At 42.9% G+C, this 23,673-nt stretch overlaps 1 protein-coding gene across 1 annotated transcript in view; it reads right to left on the bottom strand.

Annotated features, from left to right (window-relative positions):
- Positions 1–23,673, bottom strand: part of CA10 (carbonic anhydrase 10) — a 365,626-nt gene that overhangs the window by 78,098 nt on the left and 263,855 nt on the right. Inside the window, exon 4 of the mRNA XM_066617463.1 lies at positions 4,739–4,924. Coding sequence (XP_066473560.1) covers positions 4,739–4,924 — 186 coding nt within the window. The remainder of the gene's footprint in view (positions 1–4,738; positions 4,925–23,673) is intronic.

Genomic DNA, 23,673 nt, shown 5'->3' on the forward strand with positions numbered 1-23,673 from the left:
ACAATCCAGTGCGGATGCAGCTATGCCAACAGGATGTGTGCTGAATTCTGCAGTGGGGGGGCAGTCACAGAGGCATCTTCAAAGTAAGGGACCCGGGGTGAAATGAGGGTGGGACCAGTGAAGCTCTGCTCTACCAGATCCTGAATTCCATGTCAGGCTGGAAGGCCTGACATGGAGTCTCTCAACTCTGCGCCGGTAAAACAGCTTGTGCTAACTTGAGAAGTCCCGTTGTGGGGCTTGGGGCTTCCCCCAAGAAAACCTTCCCCCAAGAAGACCTTCCTCCAAGAAGATCTCCGGTGATTGCTGCAGGATGCAGCAGTAGTTGCTTTGGCACCACTGCACCCGGCAGCGCCTTTAGGATTGGGTTGCCTGTCCCCTTCGCCTGAAAGGACAATTGGTGCTATTATCTGCCCAGATGATTGGTAATAGTATCTCCCAGGCCTTTTGAAAAATGTGTAAAGGGCCCCTTAGCAAAAGACACTGTAAATTGATCAGTTTTCCATTTTCTTGACATGAATGCAGAGGATAGTAAACACTCTGAATCACCAAGAATTGCACTAAAGCGCTGCTATATTCATCTCCTCATTTTGCATCTGCTTTCAGCAGAGGAGAGGTGGGGTAGAAATCTTTTAAATAAGCAATCAATAAATTAACACAAGGTTTTGTATACTATTCATTTTATATTGGACAACCTTTCAGAAAATGTTCAGTTCCCAAAATTGGTTTGGCAATAGGTGGAGTGGGGTTACATATGGATTTCTCTTGGATTGGATTTTCATTTGGGCTTCCCATTGGGTCTCTCTCTTGCGGAAGCCAGAGCAGTCATACCAGAATTGCAATACATTCCCTAAAGTGTGTGTTTGTCTTACTTGAACTAGCTTCTGTGGTGTAATTGGAAAGGCAATGCTTAGACAATGGCAATATTCAGCACATCGGACGTGCTGTGTTCAGCAGGTGCCTGTCTATAGCATCCAGGACAACATTTGCCAGTTGCAAACTGGGGACGAGTGAAATCTGCAGGACAAATTCGGCAAGCAAAGCACAATTTTCCACCAGATTTTTATGGGAATGTTGTTATCGCTCTAATCAGGCCAATGCAACATCTGGCCCCCTTTGAGCTGAAAACAGTAGACTATCCAAGTGCTTGATAAAGTTACAGTGTATTTTATTAATGCATCTTTCTTATCTTTTGCATGAACATTGCATTATTTTTATCATATCTAAAAAAACTTTTAATAAAGTTGAGGTATATAGCTTGCATTTTACACTTGGTCTATTCTTTATGATCCTTTCTTAATTTAAATTTAATTTAATTTATAAGCATTTTACTCTGCCTTATCATGCACAGTTTCAAGGCAGCTGAAAATACCTATGTTAAAGAAAAAAGATAAAAGCAGCAATAAATCCTTCCCGACTATTATAAAGAGCAGAGAAAACTAATCAGTAAATCCAATTAGAATATCAAAACAGCAAAAGCATCTCAGACATTAAAGGCACTGGAGAAAAAGATGGCTTGTGTCTGGCGCCTAAAAAGCAGCAAAGAAGGTATCAGGTGCAAATGGCTGTGGAGGAGGTTATACTACTGTTAAGGTCAATGGTGACATGATGTGATCTTTGTAGTTACTGTAGTTACCCCTTGTTAACGATCTGTCCATCATGTTCTAAACTAGGTAGAGTGAATGCATAGTAATAGGGAGTGGTAATACATCAGATTATGGCTTTCATTCGATTTTGAGTAGACATGTTTCACAGACCAAGTTCCACTGGACAGGAGTAGAGGATAATTCTCACTTCTTTAAAAAGATAACTATTAAGCTCAACAAACAAACCAAAGAATTTAAAGTAGGAACACAGAAGTTCAAGACATGAATAATGTCTCATTGAAATAGTCTTCCCAACTTTGTTATACAGCTGCACAAGTTTGTGAAACAAAGAAAATGATTACCATCAATTATAATAACATCGTTTGACAAGGGTGCAATTAATCTGCTATGCTTTACATATGTGTTATTCCACAATGCCAATGAAAACCCCAGGCATTAATTGACTATCACCAGTCGGTGATAGATGGTACAGGCTGTTAGAGGGCAATTCATCTTCAGCAAGATAAAATGTTCTGTTGCAAGAATCTTTGGGTGGTTCCAGGAGGATAACAAGAACGGACCTTTTGTAAATATTTGCTACAAGTCATATAGCTCTCATTCTTTATGTATATGAGCATTTACTAGAAAGTTACACCCATATCTAAAAATATATGAACCCCCAAATCAATCTTGGAGAGTAGACATGTGACGCCCTGCTGCTTTTAAAGTTGCTGCTGATCCAGAGAGACCATTCAATTAATGGACAATTAGAGAGACAATTTAGCATGAATATCTGATGAGTCACTGTGAGATACAGAAATCTGTACTAGGTGGGCCCTTGGCTTGATCCAGCAGGGCTCTTCTATATTCTCATGTTTAAGTTGACTGTTCCTTTTAGTTATCACATAGGTTATAACTCTCAGGAGACTCTGAGTTGTACTGTGTGGAGTATGGACTACAGTATTCAGTGTATAACTGCTTCAACTGAAATGTGCATGCAGCACAATTCATGAGGGATATCTCCTGCAAATGTATCAGCCCAACTGATCTCAGATAAAATTTTGGCAGCCTTCCCCTCAAAAGAAAACCAATGTTCTAGAAAGGTGCCTCCCCTCTGTACTCTGTGTTTGCATCCACTTTCAGATTTTCTGATGACCCTAGCAGGTCATGAGACATTCTAGACCAGTGCTTGGTTCTTCCTTGGGTAACAGGTAGTCTAATGCTTCTGCTATCTTCACCTGTGTTTACACCTCCTGAGCTGAAATCCTCCCTCTTGCCTTTCCTAGTCCTGCCTTCATGCCTCCTCAGCCATCCATGGACAGATTCTCTGTCATTGATGTTGGCCACTTTGACTTTGGAACTAGACTGATCTTACAACATGTCCTTCTGATGGTTTCCACAGCAATAGTTGGCAGTCAAGGTAATACTGCTAAAGTGCCTCCAACTTCTGCTGGGACTCAGTACATGCTAGGGCCAGTCCTAACAAGACTTCCCACAACTTTGTTGCAGGCAGAAAGTTCCACTGAAATGAATTGGATAAATGTATAATTACAGGGCTTCTACAAGAGATTTTCCTGGCTGATTTAGTTTCTTCTCCTTCTGGTTGTGAAGAAAACCTTGAAAACTACATGGAGTTACTAACTGCATGGAAATTATAGTGTCATCAAGAAAGAAATGCATTTTGGGGTCCCCAGGCCACAATTTTAAAAAAAATCTGAATGTTTCCCAGCATTTCACCCCAACTGTGTGTGGTTTTTTCAAGAGAAGATCTGACTACTCTATCCCAAAACTCAGTATTGCCCTACTGCCTCATAAGCCAAAAACTGAAGCAATTATCCTAGCCTAAAGCTCAGAGGAAAAGAACCCTAACCATAGGCCTGCCTCCAGCAAAACTTGGTCCTATCAAAATGTAAAGGAAAGATTGAGGATTTTTATACTCAAGCATTTTCAATCAGCCAATTGCTGGTCACTCCCACCCCAATTACCACATCACCATGTTCATCACCTGGCCGTTCCTTTCCAACTTTCTAAAAGGCCCCTATTCCTTCAATGTGTTCCTTACTGAATCTTAAAATCTTGGTTTTACTGAGCACAGGAGTCCAGGCAAGGCTGAGGTTAAGTGTTTCCTCTTTTCTGTTCATATTATTATGGTGCTTATATATTTTGATGGCCTCTCTATATATATGCACCCAATATTCTGAACAGTTTTTTGGATTGTGGCCTGGGAACCCAAAAATGTGTTTCTTTCTTGATGACAATTCTGGACACAGAAGCCTCGGTTTGTACATCAAACTATAGTGTTTCTATTAATTAAAACCTCTACTTCAGGAGTCCCAATCCTTGTACTTCTATCTCAACCATAGAGGTTTCAAACTTTCTATGTTCAAGAAGCCCTTTCCACATTAACTTGTCTGCTGAGAAATTCTGAGCTGTCTGCTGCATATATATAATATATATTAAAGGACACACACCCAGTTAATGCCAGTTCTGTCTTGGCCTGCTGGGTTTCTTCTCAGTTGAGGTGGGGTGAGAGTGAGACCAACAGTCTCACATGGCTGCAGATTTCAAAAAAACAACCAAAGAGTTGGACCAGTAGTCCTTTAGAGAAGTGTGTCTGTTATTACTAACTTTTTTTTTCCATTGAGGAACTTCTGATGAGCTTCCAAACTATCTCAGAATTCCCCAAATCATGGTTTGAAAACCACTGATCTAACTGTTCCAACCCTAACCTTTATTTCTTTCCAGGATTCTGAGTTCCATACCTATCCACAATACAAAATCTGATTTTTTCAATTTCCACAAGCAAAATCAATAGGATACAAAATAAAAGATGAGCACTAAGACTGAAATCCTAACCACACTTTCCTCAGAGTAAGCCACATTGAACAAAATAGGACTTACATCTGAGTAGACCTGGTTAGGATTGTGCCCTAAAGCATATGTATATCCAAATGGGCACAAATGTATCCTAGCTGTTGAATGTCTTCTTTATTGTTACAATATTTGTTGGTTTGCTGGTTTTTGTGTATCATGTAGCATAAAACATCAAGTGACCGCTGAGGGCATAGACAGAAAACAAAGAGCCCCCCGGCCCCATAATGTTCCATTATGCTATTTTTCCACCTCTCTTTTGATCTCTAAGTACATTGACGTACCTCCCCAGAGAAAGCTTGTCCATTCAGTAGGTGTTCTGAACCTTGGCTGTCTTCACTTCCAAAATGTAACCGGATCTCTTCCAAGCGGTGACTGTATGTCATGGGCCCTCCAGAGATGTTGACCAAATGTTCTTTGTCCAGTCGTAGAGAAACATGCCTCCCTGTATTATACATTGTCCCACTGACCTAAACAAAATGGAATAAATAATATGAAATTGCTAAATCTCAACTCACCTGGTTCCCCCCCCCCCCAAACACTTTAAAAAAAAAGTAAATTCACAAACTCTACAGGGCTTCATTTTTCTGCTTGCAGCATTCAACTATATATGGAATTATTTTAATAAGTATACATATTTCATGTAAAATATATACACATTTTAGCCAGAAGTGTGTGGGGAGCACAATAAATGTGATTAGTTTGCCTCTAAATAAGTAAGAATTTGAAAGTATTCCTTACATGAGACTTGAATAATGGCTTCATTACAGAATTTTGGGCCCAGGAAAGGAGAATATTTCAAGCAACGGATAAATTATTTACATTATATTTAAACATATCAGAAATTCAACTCATTTATTCTCACTGAAAAATTTATAAAAACAATTGGCTTTGAGAAGACTAGCTTTGAAACAAGGAATCAAAAATATGTAATAACCCCTTGCAAATATTTGGGAGGTGGGGAAGTAGGCTAAATTCTTGACACAGGTGGTTCTTTCACACAACATATATGGTCTGTACCTCTTCCTTCAAGATATATTGGGCATACAGTTCAAGGAGACAAAAGATTTTTGGTACCTATTATGAACTTACCAAGTCTTAGGTACCTGTCATGAACTAAGGGCACAATCCTAACTAGGTCTACTCAGAAGTAAGTCCTATTGTGTTCAATGGGACTTATTCTGAGGAAAGTGAGGTTAGGATTGCAGCCTTAGCCTTAGATGGGAGACGCTGCTTCTAAGGATCTAAGGAAAGTAGAGCAGTTCCTTCATGCACACATTAGTCCTTTGGATCACAGCTACTGATTCTCACTACTGAAGCATTCAAGGCCCTCCCTTGAATAGTATGTAATGGCTAATTGTGTTGCAGTATTCTTGTACTACACTCAACCATCATCAGTGACGCAGATAAGAAATTCTTAGACCCCAGTCTCTCCCACCGCTTGATGGAGCAGGTAGGTCAGCAGGAGAGGCAGGAGGGAGTGGGGGAGGGCAGATCAGGCATGAGGAGGGGCTGGTTCGGCGGCAGCAGTGGCTGCCTAACCCTAACCCCCTTCCCTGACCCTTATCCCATAACGTTGGTCGATACAGAACTGTGCCAGTTATTTAGCTAGCACTGATCTGAGTAGACCTGCCCGTGCTGTGGAAGCTTGCCCCTTGGTAAGGGAACAATTGTTCGCTTACTTGGAGGAGACTTCCACAACTGCCCCCCAGCGGTTGCCATTTTGGTGCCGCTACATTATTGGGGAGGGGGAAAGATAGGATTGGGCCATTAATGAAAGATGTTGTTGACTTATATAAACATAGTTTCCAAGTAAACGAGGAGGGGTGGACCCTCAAGAAACAAATCAGCTTGCCCACTTTATAGGAAACAAACCTTTGTGAAAACAGGGATATAAAAATAAAGAATATGAACATCCTCCTTCTTGATGTTACTATAGGTACAAAATGTACACCTTATCTGGAAAATCTCCTGGACAAGTCCCAGTGAAGTAACTGAGAGCTGCTCAAGAGTAGAGCCCTTGTGTGGATTCCATTCATTCCACTGAGGATTTTTTCAGGAGACCTTCCAAGTGGATTGTGCCTGGACACCTTTTCTGCTTGAATTCTATTCAACACTGCATCATATTTCTCAACATTATTTTTTTCAATCACTAGGCTGGATAAAAACAATACATTTAAATTATGTTAATTTGTATTAATCAGAGGGAAATGCAGCAATGGTATGCTTTGTTGCACTTTAATTTAACAGGAAGGCCTTTGACAATTACATATTATATTCTATAATACTTTGGCACTGCAATAATTAACATTGCTGCAGTGTCATTTTATCTGTAATACTAATGACTGTGTTTAAAGGTCTTGTTTCTTTCCTTGTTTTCTTGTAAGAAAAGTTACATTATGGTGATTGCACGATAGAACTGAAGGGTGACCTTAAATAGTGTCTGCTCTCCAATACAGGTGTTTTATGGGCTCTTTTTAATTTCAAATCAGAATGAGAAAAGTTTCTATTTGTCACGTAAAGCCACTTACTAATGCCTGGGAGGGGGAACATGCAGTTGAGATTTGCATTTGCCCTCTGGTTTATTGCCTTGACATTAGTATGCATGGCAAAGAAAGAGCAGATTTGCTTTAATATTTCAACACAGGCTTGCTTGCTTGAATCCAAGCTGTTGGGAGGGGCTTGTGTGTCAAACCAGGGTTTCTAGTAGTCAGGCTCTGATACTTTATCCTGCTGGGCTACCAATGCTTTGGCTCCTTGCAAGCTTAACAGACTAAGGGCGCAATCCTAACCTTGAGTTTGGCCAGCCCAAGTCCTTTGGGCCGGCCTGGGAGGGTTGCAGACGTGCCATAAAGCACGTTTGCACCTCCTTGAGGGGAAGCCAGGCTGGCGCTCTCAGAAGCACCGGCCTGCAGAGGCTGACAGATGCTTCCGCGCCGGCTCTCCCTCAGCTGCTTGTGTCGCCGAGACAAGCGGAAAAGGTAGGCGTGGGGGGCGGGGAGGAGGAGTTCCTGGGTGGGGGGAGGGAGGGCGATGGGCAGCCCCGGGGTGGGCAGGTGAGGAGAGGGAGACGGGGCTGGGATCCGGCAGTTATGACGAATCCCAACCCCCGTCCCTGGGGGGAATGGAGCAGCTTCAAGCTGCTCCGCTCTCCTTGGACTTGTGCCACCTCAGGAGGTGGCGCAAGTCCAAGGAGACCCATTGGGGCCAGCAGCCCTTACCCAGGGGTAAGAGAAAAAGTTTCCCCTTGCCTCTGGCTAAGCCGCTGCTGGCCACAATCCTGTGCTGGATACAGTGCAAGCCTCCTGTCTTGCCTGTTCCAGCGCAAATTAGGATTGCGCCCTAACAGCCCAATCCTATCTAAACTTTCCTGGGAGTAAGCCTCATTGACTCTAAGGGGAGTTACTTCTGAGTAGACATGCATAGGATCGGTCTCTAACAGTGCAATCCTATGCAGGTTTGCTCAGAAGTAAGTCTCATTGTGTTCAATGGGGTCTACTCCCAGCTAAGGACCCAAAGTCCTTAAATGGCCACTGCTGTATCCTGTGGGGCAAGAGCAGGAACATTGGTTCCTTTACCCCATGTAACGCCCCCACAACCCCTTTGGTTCATCTTCAATCTTCACCTGCAAAATTACTAGTGTAGATTGGAGAAGCCTGCGTCAGGCTTCCAGGCAAGGGAGAGGGGATAGGATCTGGTGGCAGTCTCTGCCACCATCCCCATCCCCTCCTGGGCCTGAAATGCCCTATGGGCCACTCTCCCCTGCCCTGAAACACTCCCTCTCTCCCTTTCCCCCTCCCTTCCCGCCACTTGGTGGGGCAATTACCAGTGGACACTCACGCTGCTCCTGCCACTGGCATGAGGGTCCAGCTCTGAGTGGTGTGAGCCTCCCTGCCAGTACCTCGCTCCTCCTGGCCTCTGCAACGTGCCTTATGGCACATTTGCGATGGCTGTTGCCCGGGCAGTGCACTGAATGGGCAGTAGATCTTGCTGTAAGTGTGAATTGCAGCTTAAGCTCTGCGTGCTGCCCAGGTGCTGCCCAGGCTGAGAATTGCCCTCCTGGAACATTATCAGCTCACTCCACAGGCCAGTCCTAGCTTACTCAGCCAAATAAAGTCCTGACCTTGGAGTGTAGTCTTGAATCTGAGCACTTGGTCTTGAGGGCAAGGACTCTGCTTACTTTCCTGCTCCTTTCTTGGCTGTATGTTGTATAGCCATTATGATTCCCTGACTGACTTGATTCTGTACCCACTTCTGGCCCATCCACCCCCAGGATCACTCTTGTGATCACTCCCTTATCAACTCTTGTTTGACAGCAACTGTACTCCTCCTGCTGGACCCACTGACCCAGATCTGCTTCTCCTGGAATTTGACCTTCTGCAAGTTTTGGATCATACCCATGTCTTCTTCCTCCTCTGAGCTGACAGCAGGCATCCCTGGGTCTTGGCACGCAACACAACGGAGCAGACCCTCAGTGGAGGCTGCTAGCTACAGTGCTTTCTGTATGAACTCCATGAAACATACCCAGAGTTGAAAGACAGAAATGAGGCTGAAAAGTCAAATTGCACATGTCACCTGCACATTCTGTTTTGCTGTCGACTGCTTTCAAAATATATTGAAAATCCATTTTCATACTCTGCTTGATGCAGCTCTTAAATTAGACATCCCCCTGCTTTCTCTCGCAAGGTAAAAATGTCCTAACTGGTCTCAAACAGAAATGGAATAATTCTCTATGGCTTATAAGGGAGAGCCAGCAATATTTCTGGGAAGATGCAGCACTGAATGATCCAGTGGCCACATTCATATGTAGCAATAAGCTAATGAAAATGTTTGCCTGAGAAGTTGGCAGGTTATTGTCAAGCTTGAGACACTGGTCTTTCCTGGCCCTGTGTCTTCTACTGTCCTGGCCTCAGCTTTTCCTTTATTGGCCAGCAGCAGCCCAGGCAGGTTCTGCTTTGAACATCCTTTCCTCTTTAGCAGCTGGATTGCTGGTTTAGGTCTCTAGGTCTCTGTCTATCCCTAGTCACTTGCCTCAAGGTAGTCTGCCCTTCCCCCACCCCTGCACTCATCACACCCTACATGTATGGCTCTTTGCACCAGCACACATGGCCCAGCATGGGCCTTCCCTCCAGCATGCAGGACTGCTATGCTATGCTATGCAGGACTGCAAAGTGCTTTATGGCACTTTTGTGAAGGCTAGCACAGGGCATGCTGGCTAGGATTGGGCCCATGTTTATTCATCTATCACAGGGGTCTCCAATCTTTTCAGTATGAGGGCCTACATTGTATATTTTACACATTTTCGTGGACTGAAAAAAAATCAGCTTTATAAATGAATGAATGAAATGTTGACTGAATAAGTTTTCCTTGGATCTTTTTTGGAATCAGCATGATATGATTCAGGACAAAGGGGAACTGTGACCATTAAAAAGAAACAATGCCATGCTTAAACTGAGAAATGATATATAATGAGTAAAAATGTCAAAAGTTGCAAATGCTCTGACCAAAAGGAACAAGTTGCTGTGGGTCAGATAAAAACTTGTGGGCCAAATGTGGCCCCCATGCCATAATTTGGAGATCCCTGATCTATCATGATGGCCTAATCTCCATAAGGCAGAAATGTGCTCAGTGAAGTGTAAGCAAATGAAGGTTAAGAAAAAAAAAAAATGAAACAGATAGTGCAGGAAGCTGCCACCTGAATGCATTTCACTGCATTTGAACCAGGTACCTGTGCTCTTTTGGGGTCCTATAACACACCTGTCTAGTCCACTGCCACTGCTCTTGATACAGAATCCAATTCAGTTGGGTTCTCTCCCTAGGATTTATGCAATTTCAGCTTCAGAGCATTCATGATACTTTTGGAGGTTCATTGACACCTTTTGGCCCCTAACTTCAGCATGCTGATTTCCTATCCACATGGAAGTCATGGTCAGAAGCCAGAGATTTTCTAACTGGAGTGGGAGAAATAACATTTGAATTCCAGAATGTAAACAACAGTGTTTTGCCCTCTAAGAAGGCTCTTCTGAAAGTCTAACTGGCTGCAGTACTGAATAAAGTTGTGATTTTTGTCACCTGCACTAATCGGGCTGTCTGTCTCTGGTATGGTGTCAGCAGAAATCTAGATAATCTGGTACACTTTTGCTGAACCATCCAGCACTGTTATTGTGGCCATCTAACCATGGCATGGCAAAATAAGAAAGGTGAGGAAATGCCCCCTGTCTGACGTAACTTGATTTGCTAGACCACTTATTGGAGTTGGCACCTGTCGTAACTACGTATGCAGCACTGAAGTAGTTTTTATTGACATGGCATAAAGTACCAGAGCACATCATAGAGCAAGCTATGAAACACGGAAGGCTGTCTTTCAATCAGAAATTCACCAAGGATTCTAAGGACCCAGTTCTCAAATGGCTCTGCCAGCTCCAGTGAAATAACTTAAAGGAGTGAGCAGCCTATCTGTCTGTGCTAATGTGATAAATATATGCATTACTCTTGAGTGACTAATGTCACAAACAGTTAATGTTCTTGGGGGGGGGGAACTTCTGGAGGACAGGCAAGGCCCTAAATGACTGGAGAAAAGTGAGTGCACTTCTCAAGGAAAGGGAATTCTAGGTAACCAGAATTCTGGTCCCACTAGCACAGGGATGCTCAAATTTTCAACTGCCAAGGTTTGCCTGAAATTGCCCATGATCTTGTAAGATCCATTCCTGGATACCTCCTGGGCTGAAGCCCTTTTACAATTCTGTTTGGTCTTTTTTTTTTTTTTCCAACGTTGCATTCTCCAACCTCTCTTTTTTATGTTTTAATAACTCTTTAAATAAATCTTTACCTGCCTGTTATCAGCTGAACTCAGTCAGAGCTTTGCCTCAGTCCTCCTAGATTCTGGGTCAAGATCTATTGGATAGGTCTCAGGGGACTTCTCCATGTAACTGGGAAGGAGGCCTTTAAGGAGATTCACCTCAATCACCACAACCTCACATATACCTAGCAGTTCCTCCCAACCTCAGAGCACTGGACCATAAAGTTACTCTTGTTCAGAGCTGCATCTAGAGCACAGCAGACTGTGCCCCATGCTGTTTAACAGCCACCTCAACCTCTGAGAGAGGAACATATATATTACATAGGTATACAAAACAAAAACAAAAATACACACAAAAAATCCTTTTTTTTTTTTAAGTTGCCAAGGATGTTTGAACAAATTTAGGATACCTTTTTGAGTGCTGAATCCAAAAATGGCATCGGTTTGGCCCAACTGGCTCTAGTTTGGGGAATACGGCATAGGCACCTTATATGCTGATTCAACATATAAGGTGGCTATGCCATACCCCCAAAACTAGAGCCAACTGGGTAAAACTGATGCCATATTTGGATTCAGCACCCCCATATACCCGAATAGGTCTAACTTTTATGACACAGAGATAGTAATAGGAATTATGTGTAATAATTAGTAATTATGTGTAGTCCTGTGTTATATATGTGAGTACGAAATGTATATATGTTATACACATACAGGCTTGTATCAGGGATGGCCAAACTTTGAACATTAGGGCTATTGTTCCTTGAACAGTTCTGTGGCTGAATGAATTTAGGGAGATGCTGCTTTTCAATCCCTTACAGTGCATTGATATGACAAGCTCCAGTTGCTGCTATTCACCCAACCATGAATCTCTTCGACTCAACTGTTAAAAGGTTCAACAGGCCTAATGTTCAAAAGTTGACCAGTTACATTTTCAGAAAAAGAGGATCAGAAAAGCTCTCGGCTCTCTTGAATGATGCGATGACATTCAAACCTTTGTGTCATGTGAAAGGAAACAGGGCACAGAAAACATAGTTCACCACTTCTAGAAGGTTTACTGATGCGTCAGGGAAAATTTCCAGATCCAGATCACCAGAGTCATGATAGAATGTGAATTCAGTTTGGAGGAGGAAAAGACAGTCACTGGTCCTTCGTCCCAGTGATGACAGTGAAGCTGTAATCTTACCAAGATTTTTGATGGGTCTAGGTCAGGGGTCTCTAAACCCCGGCCCAGGGACCAAATGCGGCCCGCGGCCAGTCTCTATCTGGCCCACAGCCGGCCTCTGATCTACTGAGAGCCTCTGGCCAGTTGACCAAACACAACCACAGTTGTGCTTGTGGGGTGGGGGAATGGGGGTCCATTTAAGTGTGTGCTTTATTTCTTGGGCTGTGTTGGTGCTTGGAGAAATCCTTGGCATTTGAGCCCATTCATTCATTTACTCATTCATCTAAGTTCCATCTCTAATGTATTTGTTTAAATTTTATATATTTTTTTCCAGCCCTCGACACTGTGCCAGATATTTGATGTGGCTCTTTGGTCGAAAAGTTTAGAGACCCCTGGTCTAGGTGTGAGTCTGGTTTATACACACCAGGAATCAGATTCAATTAAGCAACAGATGAGGTTGCCACCCAGGGCTTCCTCTTGCTAGTCCCAGGGTCACATCCAAGGTAGCTCCCACAATGCCAGTGGCAGGCTAAACTGGTGGAAGACCAGAGGTGTAAAGGCATCCATTTAGCAGCTAAGAGCCCAACTCTTTTAAAAGGAAAAGAAAAGCTGACATTCTGGAAGCAAGACTTTTTTTTTTAAATTAATCAGAATGAAAAAAAAAAAAAAACATTTAATTGTTTTGGTATTAATGCATGAGCAGGTGAATAGGTATGCATGCCTGATGGAATTTAAACTGTCATTTGGGTGTCAGCAGCATACCAGTTTTTTAATATCTATCCATTCCTAGACCTCCAACAGGGCCTCAGTGCTCTGGGTGTTCTAATCTAGAGAAACTTGTGAGCAGAACAATCTGCTGCCCTCATGGGCTCACTGTAGGTGCTCAGACCTTGAAAAGTCAACGAGGCTACTTGTGGAATAATTTCCCTTACAGTCTGCAGACTAGCATCAAGCAGACTGTGTTAAATACTGTCATCCTGCTTCAGCAAGGGGCAGCCGATACAATTCACTTGGTCCCCACTGCTTGACAGAATCATGGCCCATCTGGGGCCAGTACCTCAATGAACAAAACATGGCTAGAGTTTTATTGGGGTACTTATGTATACAGCTGGATTAAATAATCCTTGTGGGACTTTTCACTCTGTTCTACTGTGACAGAGTGGAATTTCTCAGTCTATATCTATTTGCATAATTACTCACTGTTTACTACACACACAGAAAATACATGTCATTTATGCTGGTTAAACGCAATTGAAAAATGCTCATATTTGGGGGAAAAAAAGAAAAGAAAAAAGAGTGAGCTGCTGAATGACATTAGCGGCTGCTGTTTCATTCTCATTAAAATTCATATTGTAGATTAAGCCAGGAATTATGCAGGAGCAACCATGAGCAAAAAGAGTGTATTGCTCTTCTTCATTTGGATTTCACACCTTATTTACAGAACAATCCTATATAAATTCCTCCACAATGATGCAGCATTGTGAGTGCAGCTACTGCTGTATCCTGTGGGGGACTGTTGGTTACTAGAGGTCTCCTCAGGGTAAGGGGACACTTGTCCCCTTACCCTGGGGGAAGCCTCAGCAGCCACTATGGGCCAACTTGAACTTGTGCCAGCTCAGTCACTGGCGCAAGTCCACGTTGACCCAGGAGGGCAGCCCAGGCCTGGGAAAGGAGTCAGGATTTGTGGTGTGCCGCCATCAGTCCTGCTGTCCCCGGGGGCCTGATACACCTTCCTCCCTGCCCCAGGATCCTGCTGGTGCCAGTATTGCAGCTGAGCCTGAGCTTTTTCTTTATAAAATTGGGGTGTGGGATAGTACAGTACTCCTCAGTCACATCTGCATCCTCACATCTTGAAATGGGAGCTTGCCCCCAGACTTATGGGAAGTCTCACTTCAAGAGAGTTGCTTTGTTGCTGCCTCCTCTCTCTACTCCCCTCTTGGAATGGGAGTTCACTTCAAAGACGCCTGTTTAATCATAAGGGCCTCTGAAGGCAAGCTCCCATATCAGGAGGGGAGGAAGAAATAAGACTCCGTGAGGTGCAACTCTTCCACGTTCCCTTCAGCCCCTTGAGATCTGGAATGAGGAATGCGTGGGTGGTGAGAGAAGAGAAACAGAGGGCTCAGAGGAAAAGCTTTGCTGCATATGCTGACAGAAAACAGCAACAGCCCTGATATCAACCCACACTGGTTGGACTTTAGGGGGTACACAGAAGGACAACCTGCTGAAAGTCCCGCAGACTGGGAGCTAGCCCTACCTACAGCCATTGGGCTCCTGGCATACATATAAGCCTCCAATATAAAACTCCATAAGGATGCAGTGTACAATGTACTGGGTGGCAGATCTCAGCCAAGCAGGCAGAGGTAGAGGGTGCAATTCCTATTCATTACAAGTGAGCTCTGTGTAATCGGAACCACATCCAGCACAGAAGTCCCCAAATCAAATCAAAATCCAATATATTTGCTTCAACTCTTTGCTCACTTGCTGCCCTTTTGCAGCTGTTTCAGCTCTACAAAAACTTTTTAGAGATTAGGCACCATACTTCTGTGAGAAGTATTTCAAATGTGTCCATTTCACAGGATCAGATCAAGGCACTGCAACACTTAAGATATCCACAATTAAGGCTGTAGTCCTATGTGAATGTTAACCTAGAGGTGAACCCCACTGCACACAGTGGGACTCACTTCTGAGTATGTGTGTGCGCGCGTTTATTTATTTGGTGGCTTGTGTCCCAAATATTGTTGGATAACTGAAATTGTGCTTTCATCCTTATCAGTCTTCTTGGGCTCAGAAACAAGGCACACAACTTTAAAATTTGGCTATCATCTTCATCATTACATATGCACATACATCTGATATATTCAAATGTGTTGAAATAACCACAAACATTATGACAACATTCTAAAACAAAATGAAAATATAATGTGGCTGTTGGTCTCCAAATGCCAGCACAAACAGGTAATAGTCCTGCTACACAACACTTTGGGTGTGTTGCCTGCAGTGTTTCAAGAGATCCAGCAGAGAGCGCTGTGAGCATGCTACATATAATATTTGTTATGAAATCTTGTCCTCTGTTTACTTCCCAGGGCCAAGAAGGAAAGAAAGGAACATAATCTTTTGGGTAAGTGATACCACCATAATCTGCGACTTACAGTTGCAAAGGCAGTGATATCAGTGATCTGAAACAATTGTGAATTCCAGTCCAAGATTCCTGAATACGTTCAGCCTACAGCTGAGAATTTTCAGGATGTAGAACCAGCAGTCTGCTTGAAGGCCATCAGATAAATTAGATTTCTAGAGATGCTTCCTTGGCAGAAATCCAGTGATTTTTATACTGAGCTTAACAGAAGAATGGGACCAAGTAAACTCTGGCATTGCTGCTCAGTGGGTGAAAACCACCGTCTAATTGCTTGGCTCTGAAGAACTATAGGGAGTAACAGCAACAGCAGAATCTAATGCTTGATTAAGAAAAAAAGAATACAAGATTGTGTGAAAATGATCAAATATGAAAGATAAATGGAATTAAAATAATCTTTTTATCTCACTAAGATTGAAGGATTTGAAAGGTGAATCATGTTAATTAGTGGAAGGCAAACTATTCCCATGTACTGCATCCCAATTTCAAAAGTAGGGTGGGCTTACATCACAAAAAGAACCCCACCACTCAGAAACCAAAAGTTCTTGCTGAAGCTCACAACAGCCACTGCAAAAAGGGTGTTTACTCAGTTAGTAACCAGTGAGATACCTGGAGAAAGGCTCAGAAATGATGAAGTCCAAGCTTACTAGCTAATGAGCACAATATGTCAATTTTCTGTGATCAAAACAATGGGCTTCAATAATGCATATGTCATTCTGGACAGGAGAGAGAGAGAGAAACAGAATCCTAATAGAGGAAGCACAGGGTCATGCCAGTCATAAGATAATTATGTACCATAAGCAATTAAAGTCACAGAAAATGTCCTGGTGCATTGTAACACCCCACGGGGTTTATATGCCACATGCTGTCTTTCAGGGACAATAAAATTCTTTATTATAGTCCCATGACCATTTTAATACTGCAGACTGGGCTTGTTAGTTACTGCAAAGGCTACTGCAGATCCAGCAGTGCCTACGGTGGTAAGTGCTAATGGCTTGAAAATAGAAAGGCACTGTATCCTCACTAGCTATATAACATTAAACAGTGTTTCTCAAACTGTGAGTCCCACTGGTGGGTCACGAGCCAATTGCAGGTGGGTCACGAGTCCATTCATTCCAATTTTTTATTTATATTTGACTTGATGCTACCATGGTCTGTGATTTCATTTGGGGAAATGTTACAGACCTATACTTTTAACAGGCAACTCTGAATATGCTTTTAACAATGATAGTAAATGGGACTTACTCTTGGGTAAGTGTGGGTAGGATTGCAGCCTAGGATTGTTAAATATTTTACTGCTTGATTATGTCACTTCTGGTCATGACACCACTTCTGGCAGGTCGGTTCCGGTGCTAAAAGTTTGAGAATCAATGCATTATGGTAATACATATAGAAGTGTTTTCTTCTTACTGGGTGCAGTCTCAACTGCTCTCTGTTGCTACGAAGAGGATGATGCATTCTGTCAAAAATGTTATTCTGTTGCTGCAAAAATGTCACTCTGGAATTCTAGTCAGATATGTCAATGCAAGATTTTCAGAGGTACCCAACTCCAGTACTTCCTGTTACTGTTTTTTTTTTTAAGTAAACCTTTATTGGCATTAAGACTCTAATCCCTACTGTCCCTCAGAAGCAACAAGAGCAGTCCAAAAACTACTTACACCTTGCTGTTACTTAAAGCCAGAGCCATGTGTCTTCAATCAATGATATATCAATGCATTTAGGGCTCAATGCTATCCAACTTTCCAGCATTGATGCAGCTGCAATGCAACCCCGTGGTAAGGGAATAAGCATTCCCTTACCTTCAAGAGGCCTCCATGGCTCCCCCCCCCCACCGCAGGATGTTGCTCACGCCCCATTGGCACAGTTGCAGCAGTGCTGGAAAGTTGGATAGGATTGGGCCCTTAGTCTTCAGCCCTGTGTAGATATTGAAAATAATTGTACAATCATTGTGTGGTCACAGGAATCTGAGAGCATGCCAATTTTTCCCTCCCCTGTGCCTCTATGGTCCCCAAACACTGCCCCACCCACATGGGCCACACTGACAGATGCTGTGCATGTGGGGTCATGATTTAATTTCCACTGCTCTCATTTTGTACCCATTTTGTAATGGGATTCAACATAAAATTGACACATGGTTACTATGTTTTCAGGAAACTGTCAAGATCTGGCTTGCTGAAAGTGGAGTCAAAGGTACATTGGAGCCATTCACAAAATCCAATTTCAACTGGATCCTGCCAAAAAGTCATGACAAACACCACACACTGGTAAGTTGCCAAATGGAGTACTGTATCATGACTTCCTCTCCATCTACTCTAGCTTAGTATTTCAAAAAGAATTTTTTTCTGATAAAAATTGGATAATGAAAAGAAAGTACATGCTACTATTCTGTTGAAGTAAGATTGCTAAAGGAGAAAGAAGGAAAGAGGTTATGCACAAAGCCATTACTTTAATGCTGTAAGCTTTTTTCCCTAGCTGTTGTAGCTTGAAACAGGAACAAAATACCTTCTTTCCCATTCATCTTGTTCTCCTTCCTTAGCAATCCAGAAGTAAAAACACCTTTCTTGTTTTACACCCAGAAAATCAGATCAACACCTACTAGACCAGAGTGAAGAAGAAAGAAAAATTTTATCTTCCTTGTGTAGCAATCAAAAATTAATGGAGATGAGGTTAACGGTAACATCTTTTCAAAGGGCAGAACTTAATAGGCATAATAAGATAATGAAGCTCATGTCTTTGCAACATATGGAGTTCAAATAAGCAAAAGAGCATTGCTGAGCATGTATTTTTGAGCATATTCAGAAGGCCTTCCAGTCACAACTTTTGCATGTTTGGTGATAGGAAAAAGCCATACCTGAAATATTTCTCCAAACCAGGATCCATGAGGATCTCCACTAGCAGGATGTCTGCTAATAGTTATTATCATGGCCCTCAAAGTCTTAGTGGTTCATAAACCACAGAATTACTTTGTACGCTATACACTTTATAAAATTTGTTTTGCCACGGTACCAACATATAAATATTAATATATTTCGAAACCGTTTTCCAAAGCTCAAAACAGGAAGCAGTGGCATAGCTAAGAGGGTACAGGGGGTAGCAAATATACCAGGCCACAAGCTTTAGGAGGGCAACAAGCTGCGCTTGACACTAGTGGTCAAAACTGTGAAAACCTGGGTATGTACAAATAATACCATCATGCTGTATATCATTGAAAAGGTAATTTAATGTTGCATGCAGTGAAACAAATTGCACTGGAAGATCTGTATTATATCAAAAGTGTATGGCCAATTAACCAGAAATCTTTTTATATATCTATTTACTTAATAAATTAAATTTGATTTCATCATGGGGAGGGGGCTATAAAATCTTCTTTAACTCTGAGTAGCAGATGCCTTAGCTATGCCACTGTCCCATTTTTCACTTTTTAAAAAGTTTGGTGTGATGTCATTTCTGGAAGTGACGTCACTTCCAAGGCATCATTTTGCACTCATCACCAGCCAGCACTTTTATTAATTATGCCACTGGTGGGGAGAACAAGAGAAAACAAGGTAGTATGACAAGAAAGATGAAACCTAGAAAGATGAAAGATGGGCTATTTTACATTCTCTCTGCAACTTGGGAGCCAATAAAAACAAAACAAAACAAAAAAACAACAAAAAAACACAGAACACCAAAGGGATAGCATCACAAACCAAAACAAACCCACCCCAAGATCTGGAGTGCTAAAGACCTTTAAATAAGAAAACAAAAAAATAAATTGTAATCCTATCACGTTTCAAGCCAACTGTTTTTCATCAGGAGACTAAAGATATACAGGCAACATGTATAATCAATATTAATTACATTCTGGCTAATATGATGCATTGTAAAATTCAACATAAAATGTAAGAATACATCTAGTGTTGATATTGAATACATCTAGTTATTGATATCAACTGTCAGCCCAATCCTATCCACACTTTCCGGGGGTAAGCCCCGTTGACTCTAATGGGGCTTACTTCTAAGTAGACATGCATAGGATTGGGTTGTGTGTTGTTTCACCATACCTTCCTTATGGGAAGCTTATGGGAAGCTGTCCCATAAGCAGTGACATGGTGGGCACTCATTGGCCCTCAGCTCAGTTGACCCTGGCGGTGCTTCTCTGCTTGCTGGCATTTGGCGATGGTGGATGTCATGATTGGCTTCTTGGATGGTGTGCTAACAATGATGTGCCAAAATAAAGCCTATGATGTGCCAATGCCACACCAGTGTGTTGCCTGGATGGACTTAGGCATTGGAGTGCCATTGGTGCTGCGTCCACATAAGATTTGTTTAAAAAAAAAATTAGAAAAATATACAGAGGACAGATCTACTGATAGCTAAAACAACTAAAAGAATCCTTCATTTGAAAAAATGTACAATTTTTAGTACAGTATTTGGGTCTAAAATGCTTGATCAAACAAGAGGGGGTGGCCAAAATCATTCAACAGAATGCTGGATTAGACTGACCTTGGCCCGTTAACAAGTCAGACTCAAATCCACTTTCCAGCACTGGCATAGTGGTGCCAATGGGACGTGTGCTGCATCCTGCAGTTGGGGGGGGGCACTCATGGAGGCCTCCTCAAAGTAAGGGAATGTTTGTTCCCTTACCTTTGAGCTGCATTGCCCTTATGTCAGTGCTGGAAAGTGGGTTAGGATTGCGCCCTCAGTTCTTAAATTCGTAAAACTGCTGGTATCAAGATCCTCTTCTGACACTGAAATAACAGTGATATAAAAATACTCAAGACCTGACCCCTGAAGGTAAACTGGTATTTAAATAACTTGGAATTTGACCTCAATATGATTTATGTTCATGGCATTTGGTGATCACATGTGCCCATTGCAGCACCTGCAAGATTTGAGAAGTTGCAGCTGAATATGGCCTTGTTTCACCCTGTCTTCAGTTCCCTTAGCAAGGTGAAAAAATTAAGCTCATGATCAAATATATACAGTACTTTAAATTCTGTCCCTTTGAGAACAATGTTATTATTTTTTATCTAATAAATGTGAAACTCAGCAGGCGACATATTTCAAACTAATTCCTTTGCCATTCCAAAAATTTAACTATTTTAAAACATTTATACCCTGCCTTTTCCATTGTAAAAAGGGCACTCAAGTGGCTTACAACATTTAAAACTCCAATATCAAAACACAGCCACACACAAAAAATACAATTCATTGCTTATAATAAAACTTTATTTTGCTCAAAACCAAACAGTCACAAATCAGCAGCAAAGAAAAACCCCAAACTCAGAGCATTACAGCAGAACAGAGGAGGTGGACTAGAAGGAGAGGGTGATCTCAATTTGGGGGGATGGAATTGTGGCTCCAACAGTGGCACCTACCGGAGTGCACCCCCATAGGATCTTAAGGGATGGGCCAACTTTTATCAGGGGAATACAGTTCTTCAGATACCCTGGCCTGATACTGCACAGGGCTTTAAAGGTCAACACCAGCATCTTGAATTGCACCCAGAAATCGACTAGCAGTTGGAAAAGCAGCAGCTTTACTGAGTCAAACCACCTGGCTCACAACCTCACAACATGTGCAGCCACATTTTGCATCAGTTGCAATTTTGGAATGAACTTCAAGGACTGCATTGTGGACAGCATGTTACAGTAATCCAGAACTGATGGCACCAATGTATGGATCACTGTGACTCCAGTATGGATGTCATTGGAGCACCAGCCTCCACTGAACAAAAATCCCTCTGTCCATTGCAAAATTCAAACATAGTGCAGAATCCAAGAGAACCCCTAAACTGCAAACCTGCTCCTTCTGAGCAGGGTACAAACCTGAGAGAGTAGAACTCTGTCCAGGACAGGCTGGCAATTCAGTCCCCAAATTATATATCCCTGGTCCAATGAGCACCTCTGTTCTGACTGGATTTATTTCAAGTTTCTGGCAGGGATGGGCAAATCAGGCACGGCTTGACTCAAGTCGAGTCACGAGTCTCTGCCCCTGAGACTCAACTCAAAAACAAGTCATAATGGGGGCACTTTCTAAGTTGCCCAGAGAGTTTTCATGATTTGAAAAGGCTCAAGTTGTTCCCTTTAAAAAGCCAGCCGTGGGGGGGGGGGGAAATGGGACTGCTTCCGGACTGTGTGTATGTCAGAGTTCTCTTAGAACACTCCCCTGATGAGCGGCAAGAGGGAGGGAACCCCGCATAGCAACTGGGAGGTTTATCAGAACAACCCAATCCTTTCCAGCTCTACTCAGAAGTAGTCCCATTGCAACTGTTCGTTCAATGAGGCTTCTTCCTCCAATGTAACAAAGCAGCCACGAGGAGCCTTGTGTTGGAAAGCGTAATAGCTATGAACCACCTCCCGCCTAGCTTCCCTCCCCCTCCCTGGGCTTCTCCAGCCAATCCTAAGGTAAGAACCCCCTTGGGCTCCTCCTTCTGCCCTACCTTATCCAAAGAAAAAAACCAGATCACCCATCCTTTGTCCAATGACCATCGATTTCTTTAGAGATGGGCAAGAGAGCTCACTCCCACAGCAGTAGGTTGCTTCAATCTGGAATGAACAGGTTGCTCTGGAAAAGTGAGGTTCCTTAGCTCAGTGGTGTCGCTAGAGGGGTACGGACTGCACTGGGTGACGTGCAAGGGGGGGTGATGCACAGTGGGGGGATGATGAGCTAAAATCGTGGTTTTAGGGGCAACCCCATCATGCCATATACTGTTGGATGTGGAATTTCCGGATGAATGCAATGCAAAACACCAGAGTGAAATAGCTTATTTCCTTCAAAAGTTATGGCCAAAAAACCAGAAGGAAAAAAATGCATGGAGCCCTATGGAAAGAGAAACCGAGCTGTATCGCGCGTTTACTCACAAGTAGGTGTACTTGCCTTAGTGCATTGGAAAGGGCAGGCTGAGAAGAATCCAATGACACCAGAATGGTCCTGATCCAATGAATGCAACCCCCAAAAACACCTGAGAAGGAGGCCGCTCCCTCCCTCCCAACTGGCGAGTGTATTAAGCCCTATGGAAAGCAAACGCAGCCACATGGTCACATTTACTCATGAGTAGACAGATGTGCCTTGGTTGGTGGTCAGGCCAGGCAAAGGGGAATGTGAGAACACCAGAAGGGTCCCGATCCAATGGAGTTGGAGTGCAACAAATGCTCCAAAAGGTAGCCTCTCCCCCCCCCCCCCACAAAAAAGGACAAAAAAGAGGCTTGAACTGGTAAGGGGAACGTTTTCTAGTTTGCACTTGTAAAGCCAGGTGGGTCTTTATCTTGATATGCTTGAAACAGAAGAACTTGAAACTGGGCACTGGGGAGGGCTGGAAATCTCACTTCTTTTTTGGGGGGGTGATGTTATTGCAGGCAGACTACAGAGAAAATTCACTTGGTGGAACAGAACTGGCTCCCCTTATTTAATTATTTCTTTTTAAAAAAATATAATTATTTATTTTAATTTGCTTGATGATGTCACTTCTGGCCATGACATCACTTCCAATGGGTCCTGGACAGATTGTCATTCTAAAAAGTGGGTCCAAGTGCTAAAAGTTTGAGAACTGCTGCAATAAGTTGTTAGTAAGTTGACACAGGGTATGTGTGTGTGTGAGACTCTACAAGTTTTCAAAATCACTAAAATCAGAGTTTGGAGGAATAAGACCATCATGTTATATATTAATCAATGTGTAATTTCATGCAGAATGCAATGAAACAAACCATATTGAAATATCTGTGTTCTATCAAAAGGTACAGCCAAAAAACCAGTGGGGGCAGGGCGATGGTACATCACCACGCACACCACCTGGGGTGTTGCCCTGCCCATTGCATGGGGTGACGCACAGGCCTCCTGCACCAGGTGATGCAAACCCTAGTGACACCACTGCCTTAGCTAGACATGTTTGCTTCCTGTACCTATGCCCCACCCTCATTACAAAATGGTCTTCTAGCTAAGGACTCAGTAAGGGGTCTGGGGTAAGCAGGTTATGACTGGCTTCTGGCCCCGAACCTGCAGTAGTAGAAACAGAGTCTTGGGGTCCCTGTGGGCCTCTCTCCTCTTTCCCCTTTTCTCTTTCCTAATTTTGTTACCCAACTGCCTCTTTCTGGGCTTCAGGTGAAGTAGTCAGAGCATGGTAACAACTCCACCTACTTATCTC

This window comes from Tiliqua scincoides, chromosome 2, assembly GCF_035046505.1.
Source record: "Tiliqua scincoides isolate rTilSci1 chromosome 2, rTilSci1.hap2, whole genome shotgun sequence".
Taxonomy (NCBI): Eukaryota; Metazoa; Chordata; class Lepidosauria; order Squamata; family Scincidae; genus Tiliqua; species Tiliqua scincoides.